Here is a 21,251-nt window from a genome sequence, read left to right on the forward strand (position 1 = left end):
TAACTTCTTAAAGTCATTACCTCTTTCCCTTGACTGACATTTATTCCTTCAATCAATATTTTTAACAACTGCTGCTTCTATTTCTACACATAGCTTATACCTTGGAGATACTGCAGGTTTGCATCCAGACCACAGCAATAAAGGGAGTATCGCAATAAAGTGAGTCACACAAACTTTCTGGTTTCCCAGTGCATATAAAAGGTATGTTTACACTACACTATAGTCTGTTAAGTGTGCAAATAGCATTACATTTTTTTAAAAAGGTGAATAGCTTAATTTTAAAATACTTCAGGGGGCTTCCCTGGTGGCGCAGTGGTTGAGAGTCCGCCTGCCAATGCAGGGGACACGGGTTCGTGCCCCGGTCTGGGAAGATCCCACATGCCGTGGAGCGGCTGGGCCTGTGAGCCATGGCCGCTGAGCCTGCGCGTCTGGAGCCTGTGCTCCACAACGGGAGAGGCCACAACAGCGAGAAGCCCGCATACCGAAAAAAATAAAATTAAAAAAAAAATAAAAAAATAAAAAAATAAAAATACTTCATTGCTTAAAATGCTAACATCATCTGAGCCTCCATCAAGTCGTAATCTTTTTACTGGTGGATGGTTTGAAGTATTGCAAGAATTACCAAAATGTGACATGGAGACACGAATTGAGCAAATGCTGTTGGAACAATGGCGCCAAAAGACTTGCTCAACACAGGGTTGACACAAACACTCAATTTGTAAAAAACAGTATCTGTGAAGCGCAATAAAGTGCAATAAAATGAAGTATGCATGAAGTAGAATAGAAAACGGAAGAAATAATCTTTTAACTCAAAACCATTATTTATTTTCCCCTATAAAAGTGGAAGAGAGAGAGGCTAAAGCGGGCGAGGAAAGTGGGTAGTACATGACTTCACTTTAAAAACCCAAAAAACCCCAATGTGCTTTCACAGTGGCCAGAATGTAGAAGCTGGATCATTTCCTAACTCATCCTAAGTTGATTCATTACAAGGGAGTATTATTACTTTTCTCTGAAAAGCATAACTTAATTACATTCACATTAAAGTGTAAGTACAAAATTCCCTAGGACAAGCGAACATTACTTCGGAACCAGTTAGTGCCTGAGTATTTGTACCACTGCCCCCCATCCTTTGTGTGTATGCAGGTGCGCACATGCTGCTACTACACACAGGGACACAGGGTCCAGCTGCAACAGTGGTCACTAGAGGCCCTGAGAGCAGATGGCCACAGATTCCTTAACTATCTAACCAACTGAGAAATGTACATGGGTACATGGCAATTTACATGTGGTGTTGGCTCTACATAATATATAGGACCTTTAAGGTACTTATTCAGTTATTACATTTTAAAAACAGAGGTTGAAGTAAGAGAAATTGTCTAGAATCTGGAAACTTCTGGAAGTTCAGAAACATGGAAAACAGTGTCTGCTATGGTGGCTAAAATCTGAATTTGTCACAGATCTTCTTTCAAAAAATAATATATTGACTAATTTGGATCTATCCTATAGTTATATCCTCAACATTAACAAAAATAATCATTAGGTTTAAACTAAGTTTTCTGGAGCCTTAGCTTTCTCCATAAAATTGTTCCTAATCACAGGTCAAGCTAACCTTATATTAAAAGGAAAAAATGATCACTTCTAGTTAGCGTATTCAGTGTCAGAAATGATACTATAGGAAAGTAGTCTAATGCTAGTTTTTCAATAAATTAAATATGACCAAAGGCATCCTTTCAGGGCTGAAAAATTTCCACTCTCTGCTGCCTCACATGATTTAGGAAACAGCAGGTTTTTGAATACCATTTTTGGAAAGCCAAGCCAAAGCCGTGGTTTTGTCCTTTTCTTTGTTTTTCTCTTGATTCTTCTGGGTCAGGATGAGTGCAATCATTGTCAGGGTTTTTCCTAACCCCATATCATCCGCTGGAAAATAAAAACACAAATAGGAGAGGTAACTATTTAGGGCAAAGAATCAGCTCAGCTTCAAGAGAAGCAGCCCTGGGCAGACACCAGCCCTGGTCCTCTGCTGTCAGTGCCATTCCAGTCACCATGCTTTGCCTCCTCTATTGAAGCCTTTGTCTTTCTTATTAAAATGAACACTAACTCTTGATATTTATTTTGAGATCTAGGTCAAAGACATTTACTAGGACTTTTGTAAAATTTGAAACTTATTATTTAGATCTTATTCAAGTCTCCATGTTATACTGTTACTTATCCAATACATTCATTGATACCTCCCTCGGTTTGATGATGTTGCCTAGTCTTCTTATTTCCCTGCAAAAGCAAAAAGGTCCAGTAGATATAGCCTACCACCCACTTTACTACCACACTTTTGGAGTTAGAGCTAACTCAAGACAGTCCTCCATTCCCTTAATTTATTCATCAAAGAAGGTCATAAATTAGCAGTTCTTGGGCACCATCCTTGTGCCGGTTACTGAGCTTATCCAATTTACTATTTATACCCTATAAAATATTACTATCCCCTTTTTAACAGTTTAAATACTCATTCTGATGTAAGCAGAAGTAAAATGTCACAGCATGGGCTCTGGTTCCAGGTCTGGTTCTGCCACTGCAGAGCTAACACAGCAGCTGACTACTCTCCTTTGGAAGGCCAGCTTACAAGGCTGGCCCTTGGCTGGCATCTGGGAACTTGGATTTCAGGAGGGGTCCTCCCATTCCCAGACTAGGTAAGGGTGGCTCACTGTCCCTAAACTGCTTGTACCAACAGTACAGTTTACGCTGAACACCTGCTTTCCTTCTGCAATCTGAAATTTCAGTACCTGCCAAGCCTGAAGCTGCCTATGTGACCAGCCCCCAGTAAAAACCCTGGGTACTGAATCACTAACAAGCTTTCCTGGTTGGCAACATTTTACATGTGGAAGACTTAAGCACACACTGAGGGACTCCACTGGGACAGGCCTCTGGAACTTGAACCTGGTTTCCCTTGGACTTTGCCCCAAGTGCCTTCTTCCTTTGCTAATCTTGACCTATATCAAATCAAATCGCTCACTTATTATTCAATTTATTTGACTGTAATAAATTACACCCACGAATGACTATATGCTGTGCATCCTAGCAAATCACCCAACCTGGAGGTGGTCTTGGAGACACAGACACAGCCACTTACTAGCCATAGTGGACATCTGTCATGCTTTCTAGAAGTTGAGCAGGAAAATTTTAGCGTGACGAGTCTGCAAAGCAGAGCCTGGAAAACTTACTTCCTGCCTCTTCTGCAGCTAAGGCACTGGCAGCATGACCTGGCTCTACAGAGCACTTACACTCACAGCAGCCTTCGATTCAGATGTGAGTAACTTTAGAAAAGAGGCTCCCTGTGAAACGCTTTCTACAGGAGAGGTTGGAGACGGCAGTGTTTGATTTTGGGGCGGCAGTGCTTTCTTCTACTGCTCGATGGCACAGAGCAGCCATGACGGTTCTTACAGGACACTCCGTTGATGACTTGGCTTTGGCCATTGCTCCTAGAAGTCCAGCCCGGCCCTCCACATCTCCCAGAGATTCTGTGGGCCACCACAGAATAAACCCTCCCTCTGCTTCATCAGCCAGAGCCAATCTCTACTGCCTGCAACCAAGACCTGACTGATCCTATGGTTGTGTACTCTGGAGCACGTGGCTTAAACTTCCCACACCGCAGTTTCCTCATCTGTCAAATGGGGCATTAGAGTACCTACCCAGAGTTGAGAGGACGGAACGAAGCACTGCATTTGTTGGCTCTTAGCCTAACACCAGACTCACCCAGAATTCCTCCTCGTGGATTCTGACTTTCCCGCCATAGCAGCCAGGCTAGTGCCTGCTTCTGGTGCAGCAGCAAAGGGATCTGATAAAGGTAATAACCGAAAGTTAAGTACCAGTTCCTGAGGAGAGGCTATGCTGCAGCCTGGCCACATGGACTCCATACTCTACTTGTTTGTTTTCTCTAAGTGACCCTCCCAATATTCTAGTTGTCACATCAGCCGCTCATTTCACCTTGAAGTCCTGGACTCCTCCCTCTCACCACACATCCTGGTCTGCCCAGGACAGTTGTCATTGATGCCAGTTGTCCAGCATGTCTATCAAGAGCCGCCTCTCTCACTCTCAAGTCAGAGTCCTGCTTTGTCTGCTTCATCAGCCCAAGTCAGTTTCTACTGTTTGCAGCCAAGACCTCTGACTGGTCACCCAACTTTTACCAGCCATTCCACTGGCTCTTCCTCATTATCTCTTAAATGTGCCTCTCCTCTCTGTGGGCAATGTCCCAGTCTGCACTGCTAGTCATAAATTGATAGCCTTTTAACTGGGGGCCCACCTTCTAGTCTTTCCTTCCTCCAGTTTATCTTGAACTCTGTGACATAAATAACCTTCACAAAACATCCCTGCTCAAAATTCTACAGTGATTCCAATAATATCTCTTGAGCCATTCCAGTCTAAGTTCCTTCACCAATGCCAGGCTCCACAGCAAGGGACTCTTCCTGCTTAGTTACATCACCTGCTGCTCCCAGCTCAGGCACTGAAGTCACCTGATCATCACTTATTCATACCAATCTCTGTATCTTCCCTCTGAGCACCACTCCCTCTAACTGGAGTATTTGGTTTCTATCCTATCTCTAGGCTTGCAGTTTCTTTAAGACACAAATAATACTGCTGACCTAGAGAAACTTTTCCTTTGTTTCGAATCCCTTTGTACTTTGAAGACAGTCCATGGTACATGACAATGCACGTTTTCTGTCTTACAGTCATTGTCTAGTTGTCTTACATAGGTTGTACATGCACCTTCACCCCAACTAGTCCACTAAGAGCAGCAATTCCTTTGCAACCTTGTGGCACCTATTGAAGCTCAATAAATGGATCTGTTACTGCTACAGACATATATAACTGTATGACTTTAAGAAAAAAAAAACTGTTGTTTTTTTCTTCTCACTGCTAAACAGAAAAAAAGAAAATACTGCAAGGGAAGCCACTTGAGCATTATTTGTAGAAAAGATATGTCAGAATGGCACTCTGATGGGCACTTTTACAGTAGTTGGTCCCCCTCCTCGTGGGCGCTGGGATACTGTTACAAGACACTCTGCCCTGTGGGCCTTCCTGGCTCACCTTCAACCCAGCTGGATCCTCTGCCACAGCTGTCTCGCCAGGACGTGACTCAAGTGATCGATGCAGCTCATCAATGGCTTCACTTGTGATTTGCCACACTGTGCGAAGGTGACCTTGGCTCATAGGGCCTGCGTACAAATCGAGGTTACCTAAGTGTTGCAAGTATTATGTTCTGGCCAGGGCTGCAAAAAGGCAATTCATTATTTGCCAGATGATGGATCTGTATGGACTAAAAATTCTTGCCTCCAGATTCTCCTAGACTCACAGGCTTCATTATCCCTAGTCTCTGTCTGTTATTTTTTAAAATCACATTATCAAGTGTTCTAATAGAGGACAAAATAAAGTATAATAAAAAATAAGATAACCCATAATATTTTTTTCTCTTTCAGCCTTGAAGAGGTGGCAGGGAAGAAGGTAAAACCATGAGAATTTTCAGAAAAAAAGACCCCTGGGGCTGGATGCAAAGAAGAAAAGCCAGCAATAGACGAGGTTGAGCAACAGGAAGTCTGCCAAAGTTTAGGCAGACAGGGAGAGACAGCCCCTACAGTGTGCATCCCAGGCTGCCTGCACAGCACCGAGAATATAATACTTCAGTGCTGGAGCCCACTCATTCCACACAGAAAACTTCTACTGAAGTTCATTAATAAACACAAGCACCTTATTTGGCTGCAGGTTTAGGGATGAAGTATCCAAATAAGAGATTTCTAAGACAAATAAAAATTAATTATTCACTTAAATGTTAAAATGTTTTTAAATGAAAAGGTATTTTAATGGAATTCTTTCCTAAACATATTACATAACTTCTTACCTTAATAATCCACCATAACTTAATTTCTCTAGGCAGCTCCATCACCATGGTGATTACTGAATGACACTGTCACACAGCAATGTTCTTCAAACAGTCTGGAGCACAGCTATGCTGTGCCACTGGACCAAGTATTTTTTCTTTTTTTTTTTTTTTTTTTTTTTGCGGTACGTGGGCCTCTCACTGCTGCGGCCTCTCCCGTTGCGGAGCACAGGCTCCGGACGCGCAGGCTCAGTGGCCATGGCTCACGGGCCCAGCCGCTCCGCGGCATGTGGGATCTTCCCGGACCGGGGCATGAACCCGTGTCCCCTGCATCGGCAGGCAGACTCTCAACCACTGCGCCACCAGGGAAGCCCTTTCTTTTTTTTTTTTAATGGAAGTATAGTTAATTTACAATGTTGTGTTAGTTTCAAGTGTACAGCAAAGTGATTCAGTTACATACATATTCTTTATATATATATTCTTTTTCAGATTCTTTTCCATTATAGGTTATTACAAGATATTGAGTGTAGTTCCCTGTGCTATACAGTAGGTCCCTGTTGTTTATCTATTTTATACATGTAAGTATGTTTTCTCTGTACCCTTTTAGAGAGACCTTTGCTTCATCTGGCACCCCATCTATTCCTTACCCCCTTGTTGACTACTGCTCTTCAACCTTTCTCCCCTCCCTTCCTCCTGTTTTCTTTTTGCTCTCCTTTCCCCTCCCTATATCTCGAGCAGTTCTCAGTTGGGAGAAAACTGGCTTTAGCTTTTCGCCTCACTGCCAGCCCACTCGAGGTCCTATGTCCTGGTCAGCAAACCAACCGACCATATTACATAGTTGAGGCTCCACCTGGGATCTTCATCCTGCAGGTGCTTCTGAATTCACTGTTTTCTGCAGAGTTCAGGATGGGAACACTCATTTAAATCGGGTGGCACTGCTCTCTGTAGAGAGTCTACTGGTCATGGTCACATAGTCCCCTGCTCTGCCTCAGCGCACATGCACACGCACACACACACACGCACACACACACACACACAGAAGGACTATAAACATATCCACTGGCCTGCCTCCCTCATCATGATATGAGTTCAAGTTTTCATTCACAAACATTTACTGGATGACTCCCATACGCTGACCACCGGGCCGACCGATCAAGGACCGTGAACAAGGTCAGTGAACAGGGCAGACACAGTCTCTGCCCTAACAAAGATCTAAATTACCCTGTGTATAAACTTAGCTGAGCATCACGAGCTTTATCACACAGGCAACTCAGAATGGTTTCTCCCTTTTCGTGGTTACAAAGGTATCTACGAGGCAGCATTTAACTCGTGGGTGTAGCGGTTCCCACCAGGGCCTGGCCCTCGGATCTCACCTTCACAGCACTGATCAGACCCTCCAGCAGCCTCCTGGTGGGCAGCCTTCAGTCCTAGACACCCCAGAGGCTGGAGATCCCGGCCCTGCAGCGGTTTGGGAGGCACCAAGTGGGGAGGGTCACTGGTCGTTTTGGTGAAGTTACTCTGCTGTGGTACTTGAGTGTCACTCTTCTCATTAGTGCCTGCTCAAAAAACAAGGGAAGAACAGATTACACTTCAGAAAAGTGAAGGAATTCTATGCATGAGGTGAGGTCAAGAGAGGGTGGGATCGCCATGAGCTGGGGAAGACTTCTGAGAGAGCATAGCATTTAAACCATTTCTTAAACAATGGGAAAAAGATTTGAGTCCACAGGAAAGAGGAGGAAGTTTTTATAAATCACAGGTGTAACTTATAAAGGAAGCTCAGTAACAGATAACAAGATGAGCAGGTGAATGAGTCATCCTATTCTTTATTGAAACACCTCTCGAACGCCTCCTGAAGTTCATGCAAACTGCGGGTTTGGGGGCAGAACCCCTTTTACCTTGCTCTGGGGAGAGGGCCAGGGCACTGAGCGCATCCTCCAGCTCCTGAAGTTGCTTGAACAACTTCTGACCCTTGTCTGGAAGAGCCTGGATGTTCACAGATGCCAGTGTGCTCTGGAAAACAGGTCCTATAACATGGGTCGCTCCTCTCAAGTCATTAGATAGTTTCAGATTAAAATAGCCTAAAATGCTAAAACTCTGAAATCACGGTCTTTTAACTATATGTGTGAAAACCAGAAACTTTTTTCTTTCTAAACCCAGGTGACTTACCAAGCCTGAAAATATAAACATAGCAAAAGGCAGAAACTAAACATTCACCGCTAAAACCTTTCTCATGTTAATATATTTAACTCGTTTGTGGTGTCCCTTATCCGCCCACAGCAAGCAATGCTCCAAACTTACAAAAAAAACACAGGTCAGTAGTACCTTCTTTTGTTTCAGCTGTGTTGTGAGGTACACACGTTGGGCTTCTGGGTCTGAAGATTCTCCCTTCTTGGAAACGCCTGAGTCAGGAGAAATTTTTCTTTGCACACTCTGACCAGGGAATTTAAGGTTCTCCTTCTTCTGTGAGTCTAGAGTCAAGTCAAAGAGCAAGGGGCTCCCTGGCTTAGAGGAAACAAAAACAACATCATCTTCCTCCCTGTCACCACCGCTTGTATCGGCATCTCGCCTCTCTCCCTGGGGATGCCCTGCAGCCAGCGGTGCAGGCTGAGCAGCCGGTCCCTTTGGAGCAGGCGTGTCCCGGGTCTCCGGCTGTGCCTGCAAATGGCCCTGGAGCAGACTTTTATGGAGGGTCTGCATGCTTGGGTCATTCTTTGCCTTTGTTTCTCTAGCCTCCCAGCTCTTGGGGTGCTCCTTGCTGAGGTGTCCCCCTTTCAGGGGCTGGCTTATTGGGTGTTGACTGTGAACAATTCGAGGCAAAGGCTTAGTTTCCTTTTCCTTTGGAGGTTCTGATTCTTTTTGGACAGAATGACTCTCACCATTTGACTTCTCCTGAGATGCAGATGGTTCTCTCAGCTCATTCCCACGGACCTGTTTGGATTTCATCTCAAAAAGGTTTCTTTTGTGCATCCCTTCAACCTCCTTTGCGGCACTATGAAACTCTGTCTTCTCCCCTTGCTGCATCTCTTGAACAGCAGATTGTTTTTCCTTTACCACCAGGCCAGATGAGAGAGCTTTCTCCATCCAGCACTTAGATTCAGGCTTCTGTTCCTTCTTTTGATCCAGGAGTGGATCTCTCTTTTCCCTTTGCTTCTTATCAGCTGTCTTTTCCTCATCTTCACCTTTGATGAACTGCTTCCGGAGGGATGGTTCTTGATTCTTGTCAACTAACTTGAACGGGTTTCTCTGCTGGCTGGAAGGATAACGAGATGTCTCAGAGGTATGCTGAGACTTACTGGTTACAGAATGTTCTTTGGAATTAGGATCCTAAAAGACAAAGGAAATAATCTTAATATAAAATATTAAAGCAACCTTAACATCTAGAATACCTTTTTTCAGAGGAAATGGAAACACAGTAAAAGCAATCCAATTTTTCTGAATGTTCCTGGGATCATTTCTCCCTCTAGAAAGGATTGCCAAACTCACAAAGTATTCGTTTCTTAACAGTACTTTCACTGCTTGGTTCCTTCTGTCTGTGATCACTGCTTTTCCAGGCCTCAAGGAACAGTAGTGACCAAGTCAAAGTGTTTTAATAATAGCAATAGCCACAATGTATACTTTTCATGAAAAACTATTCTCTCAAGATGAACTTTTCCCCAAACCTAAACAGTACACTATACTTGCTTTGATTTTGGCTTTAGGAAGGTTTCACGGTGCAAATACAGAATCTTAAGTCCAAGCTCCGTCCCTACAAAAACAAGTTTCATGACCTTGCACAGTCTAGCTCCTCATGTACTGGATTTCTGTAGGGTCTCTCCTAATTCTCACATTCTAGAAGTTTATGGATTATACTCAGCTTATAGCAACATCAAATAGATATCAGTCTATAAAAACATGCTGAAGTTAGTCAAGTAAATTTAAATTTTTCCCTAAATAGCAGGATACTAACTATATTTAAGACCCAAATGGTCCTTTGAATTAAGAGTCCCAACAAAGGGCTTCCCTGGTGGCGCAGTGGTTGGGAGTCCGTCTGCCAATGCAGGGGACACAGGTTCGTGCCCAGGTCCGGGAAGATCCCACATGCCGCGGAGCGGCTGGGCCCGTGAGCCATGGCTGCTGAGCCTGTGCATCCGGAGCCTGTGCTCCACAACGGGAGAGGACACAACAGTGAGAGGCCCGCGTACCGCAAAAAAAAAAAAAAAAAGTCCCAACAAGGTCTACCATGCTTAAAGAAAAGAACTGTCTTTCAGAGACAGTACAATGAAAACCAGTTTATATTGGACTTCAGGGTCTTTTCAGGTGATCCCACAGATTAAACAAACTTAATAATCAGGTTTGAAAACAGATGAATAATTCCTACCTGCCATGGGATATTTCCACACCATTGCTTCCCCTCTGCCTTACTTCTAACACATCGGAAGAATAACCTAATGAAGTATAAAACAGAAATAATCAAATTTGTGAAAATACATTAAAACAAGAGATAAATTTGTTTTTAACCCAAGAAAACATCTTACAATTATTTGATACCAGCTTTCAAAGGTCACTTGAAACCAATTACTCTTATATGTACGACATTTAAAAATTCTTTATCTCACAGGATATTTATAAGAGCTGAGAAGTGAAAGGATACAGATGTCATGGTAACCAGAGAGTATTCATAGATTTATTCTTTTAACTCTACAGAATGACTGACATGGGAACACTGATCAGCAAGGACTGCTAAAAAAGGAGATAAATAGACATTATGTGTCCCTAGTGGGAAGCCATAATACTTCCCATAAAGTAAAAACAAACAAACAAACAAAAAAACCAAGCCATGGACTTCCCTGGTGGCGCAGTGGTTGAGAGTCCGCCTGCCGATGCAGGGGAAACGGGTTCGTGCCCTGGTCCGGGAAGATCCCACGTGCCGCGGAGCGGCTGGGCCTGTGAGCCATGGCCGCTGGGCCTGTGCGTCCGGGGCCTGTGCTCCGCAATGGGAGAGGCCACAACAGTGAGAGGCCCACATACCGCAAAAAAAAAAAAAAAAAAAAAGAATCTGCCTGCCAAGGCAGGGGACACGGGTTCGAGCCCTGGTCCGGGAAGATCCCACATGCTGTGGAGCAACGAAGCCCGTGCGCCACAACTACGGAGCCTGCGCTCTAGAGCCTGCAAGCCACAACTACTGAGCCCACGTGCCACAACTGCTGAAGCCCGCGCACCTAGATCCTGTGCTCCACAACAAGAGAAGCCACCACAGTGAAGAGCAGCCCCCACTCTCCGCAACTAGAGAAAGACTGCACGCAGCAACAAAGACCCAACACAGCCAAAAATAAATTTAAAAAAACAAACAAACAAAAAACACCAAGCCAAACCAAAACAAACAAAAACTAACCTGAATCTGGTCAAACTTGGATCCAATTACCGATTTACAGGAAATACAAACAACAGAGGAACACATAAAACTAGACCAGGGGATGTAATCTGCAAACTCTTAACAGTGAGAAATGCTATTAAGATAAACAACTTGATTCCTTCAACAAGTAAATCACAAGGGAGAAAAAAAGATTGGGGGGACCTACTTAAGAGACTTAAAAAACCTATCAATCAACAGCAATCTGTAGACCTTATTTGGATCTTGACTTAAGCAAATGAACAAAAACTATCAAAAAATAAACTATTTAAAACATTTATGAATCTAGTGGAAATCTGTACTCCAACTAATTAAAAAAAAAGAGTTCATATCTTTTAGAGCTACCCACTGAAATATTTACAGAAGAAATGACATTATCTGGGATCTGTTTCCAAATATGGCAGGAGTTGGGGGGTGGAGTGGGCAGGATATATATGGAACAAGATTAGCCATGAATTGGTGATTGTTGCAGCTTCCATTAACAAAAAAAAGACTGAATACAGACTTACATCCCAGTGCAAGACAGTCCCTGCTCACACAAACACTACCTACACTCCAGCTATCCAGAAATGGCTACTCTGTCCCACCCTCAAACTAAGCCACACACTCTCCATCCTATTGGACTTTGCATGTGTACCATCCTCCATCCAAAGGATGTCCTCCTTATCCCTATTTGCCCACCATTACCCCATCACCAGCTGTCAAAATCCTACAGGTCCCTCCACACCTTGTTCAAGACATACCTCCTTTGCAAGGTTTTCCCACATCCCCTGCCCTGTTCATTCATTGTACTGCTTCTGTATTTTTTTTTTTTTTTTTTTTTTTTTTTTTTTTTTTGCGGTATGCGGGCCTCTCACTGTTGTGGCCTCTCCCGTTGCGGAGCACAGGCTCCGGATGCGCAGGCCCAGCGGCCATGGCTCACGGGCCCAGCCGCTCCGCGGCATATGGGATCCTCCCAGACCGGGGCACGAACCCGTATCCCCTGCATCGGCAGGCGGACTCTCAACCACTGCGCCACCAGGGAGGCCCTGCTTCTGTATTTTTGATGTATATAGTTGTATTAAACTTGTATCTGCCTGTCTGCCCAACTATATTTTCAGCAACTATATTTCCACTATAAGGATGTTCCATTATTTATTTAACCAGACCCTCTTGATGGGGACAGTTTGGTTGTTTCCAATTCTTTCCTATTAAAAGCAGTATCACAACGAATAACCTTTTGTATATGTCATTTCACATGTGTTTTAATATATCCATATGGCAACTATCTATATCTCATACTGTGGATTAGAGCCTTCTCTGTTTTTCTTCATCAATTAGCTTCTAGGTTTTATTTATTAGTTCTCCTTTTGCTGCTTTCTAACTCATTAAATTTCAGTTTTACCTGTGCTAATTCCTTCTTTCTGCTTTCTTTCCATTTAATTTCTTGTTCTTTTTCAAACTTCTTAAATTAGTACTGTGATATACAACAGGAATCACAACAGTCTGAGTCCTAACTCAAAAACAAATCCTGAGCAGGTCACGACCCCTCAACACCATACTTCGCTTGGACATAGAAGCAAAGATAACAAGCCCCAAATGGACAAGTATTCCATAAACGTCAAGTTAAAAAGAAGACAGGGCCAGCTCCTCTCACACAAACTCACAATTTTCCCATTCAAGCTCACAATTTTAAAAAAACACGTATCGGTCTCTAATTTTTCTTACTGCAATAGGATACTATACTGAACATATAGTTCTGAAAATTTCTGAAATGCCTTGAATGCATAAAAATTCAAAGTACTGGCTACTATTAGGGAGTACTACTACTTATGAAAATAAGTCAAGAACAAATTCCTGCTGTTGTTAAAAGTGATCAAGTTCTTGAAACCTTTACTGAAAGAATATTTTATAGTATCTGTTTTAAAGCCCACGCCTCAAAGACTTTCAGGAGAAGGGCAAGATTTGGAGAAAGAGGGAAGAAAACAACACACACTGAGCATCAACTATGTGCTAGGCACAGTGCAAAAAATGCTTTTACTTACATTTTTATTAAAATCAATCTGGGTGGGCTTCTCTGCTTTTAGGATAAAAAGTTTGTTACATTTATTAAACTGTAAATCAACAGAGAAAGCAGTAGAAATATATTCTCATAGAGAAAGAAAATACTGATTCCACTATGAAAAAAGAGCATAATTTCTACAGTATATTCATTAATTATTTTCCAGGACATAGGTTATGAACAATAATGATGAAGAAACCAGCAAGAGGTCATTCAAGGCCAAATCCAAGTCTCAGTTCCTCCACTTTCTCAGTAACCTTCATCAGCCTTAATCTCCCACTGTTAGTCTTACAGTCACAGAAGCATCTGGCACTTGAACACATCCAATATAGCACTCTAATGTGCAGATCGGACTGCTCGCCAACCTCCATGTGTCTCTTATCCCAGTTGTGTCACAAGGACCTTAGAAATATGGGTTCACATCTATATATGCAGCAACGGAGAAACATAAAGCTAGAGTTCTACCTCATTCTTTTACACAAGAATTCAAGATGGAACAAAAAATGTAAAGAATGAAACTGTAGGACTTCCCTGGTGGCCCAATGGTTAAGAATCCGCCTGCCAATGCAGGGGACACGGGTTCAAGCCCTGGTCTTAGAAGATCCCACATGCCGTGGAGCAACTAAGCCCGTGCGCCATAACTACGGAGCCTGCACTCTAGAGCCCGTGAGCCACAACTACTGAGCCCGTGCGCCACAACTACTGAATCCCGCACGCCTAGAGCCTGTGCTCCACAACAAGAAGCCACCACAATGAGAAGCCTGCGCACCACAACAAAGAGTAGCCCCCGCTCACCACAACTAGAGAAAGCCCGCGTGCAGCAACAAAAACCCAACGCAGCCAAAAATAAATAAGTAAACAAATTTATTTTTTTTAAAAAAGAATGAAACTGTAAATATTCTAGGAAAAAAATGGAGATGAATATTTTTGTAATCCTAAAGTGAAAAGGGAATGACAAAATCCTGCAGCTGAGAAAGGATTTAGTAATTTCACTACATAAAAGTATTAAACTTCCATATAGTAAAAATACTATAGGTGAAATTATAAGACAAAAGGCAAACTGGGGGGGCTTCCCTGGTGGCGCAGCGGTTGAGAGTCCGCCTGCCGATGCAGGGGACACGGGTTCGTGCCCCGGTCTGGGAGGATCCCACGTGCCGCAGACCGGCTGGGCACGTGAGCCATGGCTGCTGAGCCTGCACATCCGGAGCCTGTGCTCCGCAACAGGAGAGGCCATAACAGTGAGAGGCCCGTGTACCACAAAAAAAAAAAAAAAAATGCAAACTGACAAAAGTAATTGCTACACATATTACAAAGGGTTAATATCCTCTCCATACAAGGATTACTTCTATGATACAGCGCAGTGCACGACACTCTACAGCACCTAGTAAAAGTCCTGGCTTTATTGAGTGGAATTCTTCATGGGTTGCTGGGCCTGAAGTCCTTCTGCATGGGTCTGGTTCATGCCCAAATGCCTCTCTGTCATCAGCCTAGATAATCATCACTGGGTTAAATAATCTGCATGTCAATTCTACCCAGTAACCAACCATACAAGGAGTTTCCTAGACATGCAAAGATTCAAGTGGTATGAAAAATGAAGTATTTTGAACATCCCACTACAACCAGTTATTTAAAGAACTAAAATAACTGGTTGGTTTTACCCAACTACAGACAAAAGAATATTACCATCTATTTTGACCCCATATCCTTGAGAATAAAAGCTAAAAGAGAGAGAGAGAGGGGAGAGAACATGAACTCAGGAGCTGGATGACAATGTCCAACATCTGTATATCAACGTGTGCCACATCATTAACATCAAAGCAAGGGTTCTTCCCCCTGGTTCTACCGAGGGACTATCATAGTTTTCTTTAATGTCCATAAACTGGGCATTAAAAATGCCCATGGCTGAGGGTCAGTCAAACGCTGGTGAGTGGTACCATCTGGTGTTTAGTTAGAGAACTACACACAAAAGCGGCTTTACTCCAAGGTACCAAAAATGGGCATCTTAGTCCTACTTTGGTTTATACCTCCCCTGCATTACTCTGCTACACCTGTCTCCTAGCTAGGTTAAGTGTTAAACATAATGGTATTAATTCAAGCATGTAAAGTACTTTAAGTTCCTGAAAAGGAAACCCAGTTTTGGGGAAGGAAAGGCTGTACTCCCTGACATCATTCTCCAGAGTACAGGGGTTCTGGCTAAATGCCTTACTGTCTGCTAAGAAAGTCATCATCCATAGACACATTACCTATTTCTTTTTAAATTTCCAGCCTGTACCACCTATCAGGGTACTTGTTGGATTTTTTGCTTTTGTTGCTTTGTTTTTAATTTGTTGTGTGTTGCAGAACTGTATTTTATTTGTCCTAAAACAAGCTTTTTAAAGCTCTAGTAAGTACCTCCTAATAAGTGTTCTAGATTTGGACTGAAAGAAATACATTCAAGCATTCTTTTTCTATTTTTAAAATAATGATCACCTCTCAGCCTCATCTACCTAGTGTGAAGAATATTAGAGACAAGTTCTCAAACTTCTGTCTTCAGCTTAGACCTTTCTTCAGAGCTGCCCACTCACTCTGCTAGCTGGTTTCATACATACATAAGACACAATGAGTCCAAAGCTGTATGTGTTAGTCATCCTCTACTGATGTTAACTTTCCTTCCTTGTCTTGCTTAATGATAAACTCATCATCCATAAACCCAATTAGGCAACCATTTCCTGAGCACTGACCACGTGCCGAATGCCAGACTAAGTGCACCACACACACGGCCTCATGAACCCTCACAACCCAGTGAAATCGGGGCTACCATGACCACTGTCCCAGCTGAGTAAATGGAAGAAAGAACATGCTTAAACGTGCTTAAACACCCTACCAGGAAACGTGCCATATCCATTTCAGCAAGTGTTCTCCAGTCTAAGTGCACCCAACTCCACTGCCAGGACTTCAATCCAAACCCATCTCTCACTTAGAGAAGGTGGGTGTGCCTGGAGTTGGTTAGACCTAGGCTCAAATCCCAGTGATGCCACATCATAACCATGGCACCTCAGATTCCTTTTCTAACCTCTCTAAATGTCTCCTCATCTGTCTATACAACGGGGATATTGAAACGTCTCACAGCAGATTCTATGAAGATAAGAGGTAAAAAACATGCCACGTAGTAGGCATTCAATAGCAACTATTAGTTCAGTGGGCTCCGTGCCTCCACTGCCTTCACTTCCTAATCTAACTTCCATAGTTCTTCTTTTCTTTTTTAATGTATTATTTATTTTTTAAGCAGAGGTCTTCTTAGAAGCCCATATGATTTAAATTTATTTATTTATTTATTTATGGCTGTGTTGGGTCTTCGTTTCTGTGCGAGGGCTCTCTCTAGTTGTGGCAAGCGGGGGCCACTCTTCATCACGGTGCGCGGGCCTCTCACTATCGCGGCCTCTCTTGCTGTGGAGCACAGGCTCCAGACGCGCAGGCTCAGTAATTGTGGCTCATGGGCCCAGTTGCTCCGCAGCATGTGGGATCTTCCCAGACCAGGGCTCGAACCCGTGTCCCCTGCATTGGCAGGCAGACTCTCAACCACTGCGCCACCAGGGAAGCCCCATAGTTCTTCTTTTAATGCAAATTGAATAAAAAATTCTTCAGCATCTTCCTACCACATAGAACAATATCTCTGTATGATTCAGGGCCCCCAGTAGTGTGTAAAGGAGAACATCCTAACTTCATGTACTAGAGGCTTACTGGCACCACTGTACTAGCAGAAAACAATAGAAAAGTGAATTTTTTTAAAATTCCATTTATAGGGAATTCCCTGGCGGTCGAGTGGTTAGGACTCTGCACTTTCACTGCCGATGGCCAGGGTTCAATCTCTGGTTGGGGAACTAAGATCCCGCAAACCGCATGGTGCAGCCAAAAAAAAAATTCCATTTACAACAGTGTCAAAGAACATTAACACTGAGGACTAAATTTAACCAAAAGGGTATAGTACTCTATAATGAGAACTATTCCATAATGCTGAAATTTTAAAAGTCATAAATAAATAATATACCATGCTCATGAACTGGAAGATCAATATTGATGTCAGTTCTCCCCAAACTGATCTATATAGGTTCAATGAAATCCCAACTGAGTTTTCTGAGGAAATTTTAAAAGTCGATTCTACATTTTATATGGAAATGTAAAGGACCTAGAATAGCCAATCTTGAAAAGTTAAGTTGGATTCACACGATCTTATCTGATCATGTCAGGATAGGCAAATAGATCAATGGAAGAGCTTAGCAAGTCCAAAAGTAGACCCACACGTGGTGGTCAACCGATTTTTCAACAAAGGTGCCAAGCATTTCCATGGGGAAAGGAAAGTCTTCAAAAAATGGTGCTGAAACAATTGAGTAACATTCATTCATTACTATATGAAAAATTAAATGAACCTCAATTTGAATCTCATGAGGTACCCCAAATTATTGATAATATGAGGTAGAGCACAGACTAAACAAAAAAGCCATTAAAAAAAACTATAAAACTTCTAGAAGAAACCACTGGAGAACTTTATGATCTTGAGGTAGGCAAAGATTTCTCAGAGAACACAAAAAGCACAAACCATAACAAAATGATAAATTGGACTTCATAAAATGAAAAGCTTCTGCTCCTCAAAAGATAGTCGAGAAAATGAAAGCCACAGATTGGGAGAAAACATTCACAATCCATATATCCACCAAAGGACTTCTACAGAGAATACATAAAGAACTCTCTCAACTCAATAACAAAAGACAACTCAATTTTAAAAATAGGCAAAAATCCCCCAAAGTTATGCTGTATGATTCCATGTATGTAACATTTTGAAATGACAAAATTTTAGAGCTGGAGATCAGGTTCATGACTGGCAGGGGTGAACAGGGGGAAACGAGGAAGGTGGGTGTGGTTATAAAAGGGCAACAAGAAGGATCCTCTGGTAATGGAACCACTCAATACCTTGACTGTGGTAGTGAATACACAAAACCACACTTGATAAAGTTGTATAGAACTAAATGTATACGTACACACACAAATTAGTACAAGTAAAACTATCTTTACAAATGAGATCAGTGGATTATCAATATAAATACCAATATCCTAGTTATGATATTATACTAAATTTTGCAAAATGTTACCATTAAGTAAAGTCTACAGAGGATCTCTCTGTACTATCAATATTTCTTTTAATTGCTTGTGACTCTACAATCATGTCATTTAAAAATTTCAATTTAAAAAATGGGCAACAATTTTAAACAGATACTCCATCAAAGAAGATATACAGAAATGGCAAAAAACCACATGAAACAAAATGGTTTTCATAAATGGTATTCAAAATGGTATTCATAAAATGGAATTCAACTGGGCAATAATAAAGAATGAATTACTGGGGACTTCCCTGGTGGCACAGTGGTTAAGAATCTGCCTGCCAATGCAGGACACATGGGTTCGATCCCTGGTCTAGGAAGATCCCACATGCCGCAGAGCAACTAAGCCCATGCGCCACAACTGCTGAGCCTGTGCTCTAGAGCCCACGAGCCACAACTACTGAGCCTGCACGCCACAACTACTGAAGCCTGCATGCCCTAGAGCCCATGCTCTGCAACAAAGAGAAGCCACTGCAATGAGAAGCCCGCGCACCGCAATGAAGAGTAGCCTCCGCTCACCACAACTAGAGAAAGCCCGTGCACAGCAATGAAGACCCAACACAGCCAAAAAATAAATAAGTAAATAAATTTATTTTTAAAAAATGAATTATTGATACACACAACCACATGGATGAATCTCACAGATACTGTTACATAAAAGCCAGATACAAAAGAATACATACAGCATGAATCAAAACAATGATTGGCTACAGTGGGTGGGGGGATTAACTAGAAGGGATCCAGTGGCACTTAATGGGGTAATGGAAATAAATATTCTATATTTTGACTGGGATCTTGGTTATAAGGATGGGTATATACCTTTCTCAAAACTCAACCGGTTGAACACTTAAAAGAACTGTGCATCTTACTGCATGCATAACTCAGTTAAGAAATATAGTAGTACAGGCAGTTTTCAGTTATGTAAAAATTGTGAAGATGGTACTTGAATGCCTATACTTGGGGGGAAAAATTGATCTAGAATATATAAATTCCAAACTGCACAGAATATCATATAAAAACATTACATCTGGCCCCTGCCTTCCTGGCCAGTCTTTATCTTCTGAAGTCTCCACTTAAATACATGCTGAACTACCACTGAACCAAATGCTTGCAATTACTTCATGCCCCTGTACACTAATGCAGGATACTGATCTGTTAAATATGACCTCTTTTTTGCCCCTAGCGAATTCCTACTTATTTTTCAATACTCATGACAAATATGTGCCACCTATATAGACTTCTCTGCCCTTTCTCTGAGTTCCCATAAAAGGGAAACTAGCATTTATTGAGTACTTAACATACATTAGACATTCTTATACATTACCTCGTTGTACTACCAGAATGAGAAAGTTGACGAGTTAGTACAAGTTAATGACCATTGGTGGGCTGATGTTAAATTGGCTACTTGAGAGCTGGAGAGGGAGGGAGGTAGAGCAGTTTATCCAGAAATTAACCGGAAGTCAGGTTTCTCACATTAACCAGTAGCTCAGAAGTTAGGAAGTGACGGCCCAAAAGATATTCAATATATATAGAAATACCGTTTGTTTTTTAATGACTTTTAAAGAATAGTCAACCCTAGGAAAACACCTGACTGTAACCCCACCAGGCCAAGCAAAACAAAAACAAAAACAAATACACTTAGCTGTTCCTTTTGGACACTTACCTGTATTCTTTCTTGCCCTGTGATAGAAACAGACCCTGAAGCTCTACCGCAAAGTCCTCATGCAATAAACAATGAGAAACAGGAATGCTAGAGAGAAAAAAAAATGAAATTTTGTTTTAGGAGGCAAAGAATAGAGGTCAGTATCCTAAAATTAAATCCAGAATATGGGTTTTAAACTTAAGGGTCCATGTATGACCTCTACTGGGTTTGTAAATCCCACACACTTTTATGTCTATGTGCATTCCTCTGGGGAAAGGGCCCACAGCTTTCATCTTTTCTCATGCCCCCAAATAAAACATGACAGTAAATATACCTATCTTTTTCCTGAGGACTCAAGTTTAAAACAATACCGTGCTATGTGACCACTATACTGCGATACCTCCAAGCTGTGAATTTTCCCCAGGTTCTTCCATCATCCTTTTTCCTGATAACCTGTTAGCTGTCACTCAGTGTTGTTCACACGCCAACTCTGAAAACACACTCTACTGATTTGCTTCATGCTTGGTTGGCATAAGTTCAACTCCCCCCTTCCAACTGCTTACTATGAAAGAATTTATGTATAACATTTGAGAGTGAAGATCTAAAGTAGTCTCACATGACCTGTGGCATTTTCTTTGTCTTTTTGTTTATATTCTGGTTACTAGACATTCCAAAGAGGCCAAATTTATCAAATAACCGTCTTCATGTCAAATATTATTGTACTAGTTTGTGTAGTAATACGTGCTTATAAATGGTAAGCTATATAAGGGCATTTTTCTCTTCACGTCAAACCAAATCTTATGCTTCTATTAATGTTTAACTCCTACGAATCTGAATGTGATTTGACGTCTCATGAAACTTGAGCTAGGTACTGAACCTAAGAAGCTCCATATAGATACCAGAAATTAAACAGTAAACTCTGCCATAATGATACGGTGTTGATAGCTTGAGTATTTTTGTTTGGTCCCTTCTATCTTAAGATTTAACACTGATTTAAATAGAGTCACTTTGTATTTAATTAAATGAGATTCCAGTAATTTCTTTCGAACGTAAACATTTATTAGAAGGCTAAGAAAATATTTTCTCTCAAAATGTATTTTCTAAATCTGAAAAAGGGCAAAAATCTTCCACTTAGTTTCAAAGCATAACAAAAAAACAAATCACCTACATCATTTGGGGGA

At 41.9% G+C, this 21,251-nt stretch overlaps 1 protein-coding gene across 3 annotated transcripts in view; it reads right to left on the minus strand.

Moving 5' to 3' along the window:
• TTF2 (transcription termination factor 2) overlaps positions 1-21,251 on the minus strand; it is a 42,570-nt gene that overhangs the window by 19,805 nt on the left and 1,514 nt on the right. For 2 of the 3 annotated variants that reach the window (XM_081224321.1, XM_081224319.1), the window contains exons 3-10: positions 20,092-20,178; positions 10,221-10,287; positions 8,186-9,187; positions 7,759-7,873; positions 7,237-7,419; positions 5,077-5,225; positions 3,745-3,826; positions 1,798-1,917 (exon numbers count right to left, since the gene is read on the minus strand). In XM_081224321.1, coding sequence (XP_081080447.1) covers positions 1,798-1,917; positions 3,745-3,826; positions 5,077-5,225; positions 7,237-7,419; positions 7,759-7,873; positions 8,186-9,187; positions 10,221-10,287; positions 20,092-20,178 — 1,805 coding nt within the window. The remainder of the gene's footprint in view (positions 1-1,797; positions 1,918-3,744; positions 3,827-5,076; positions 5,226-7,236; positions 7,420-7,758; positions 7,874-8,185; positions 9,188-10,220; positions 10,288-20,091; positions 20,179-21,251) is intronic. The other variant, XM_081224320.1, reaches the window with a different exon arrangement.

The sequence above is a fragment of the Mesoplodon bidens genome (genome assembly GCF_964165515.1).
Source record: "Mesoplodon bidens genome assembly, chromosome: 2".
In the NCBI taxonomy this organism is placed as follows: domain Eukaryota; kingdom Metazoa; phylum Chordata; class Mammalia; order Artiodactyla; family Ziphiidae; genus Mesoplodon; species Mesoplodon bidens.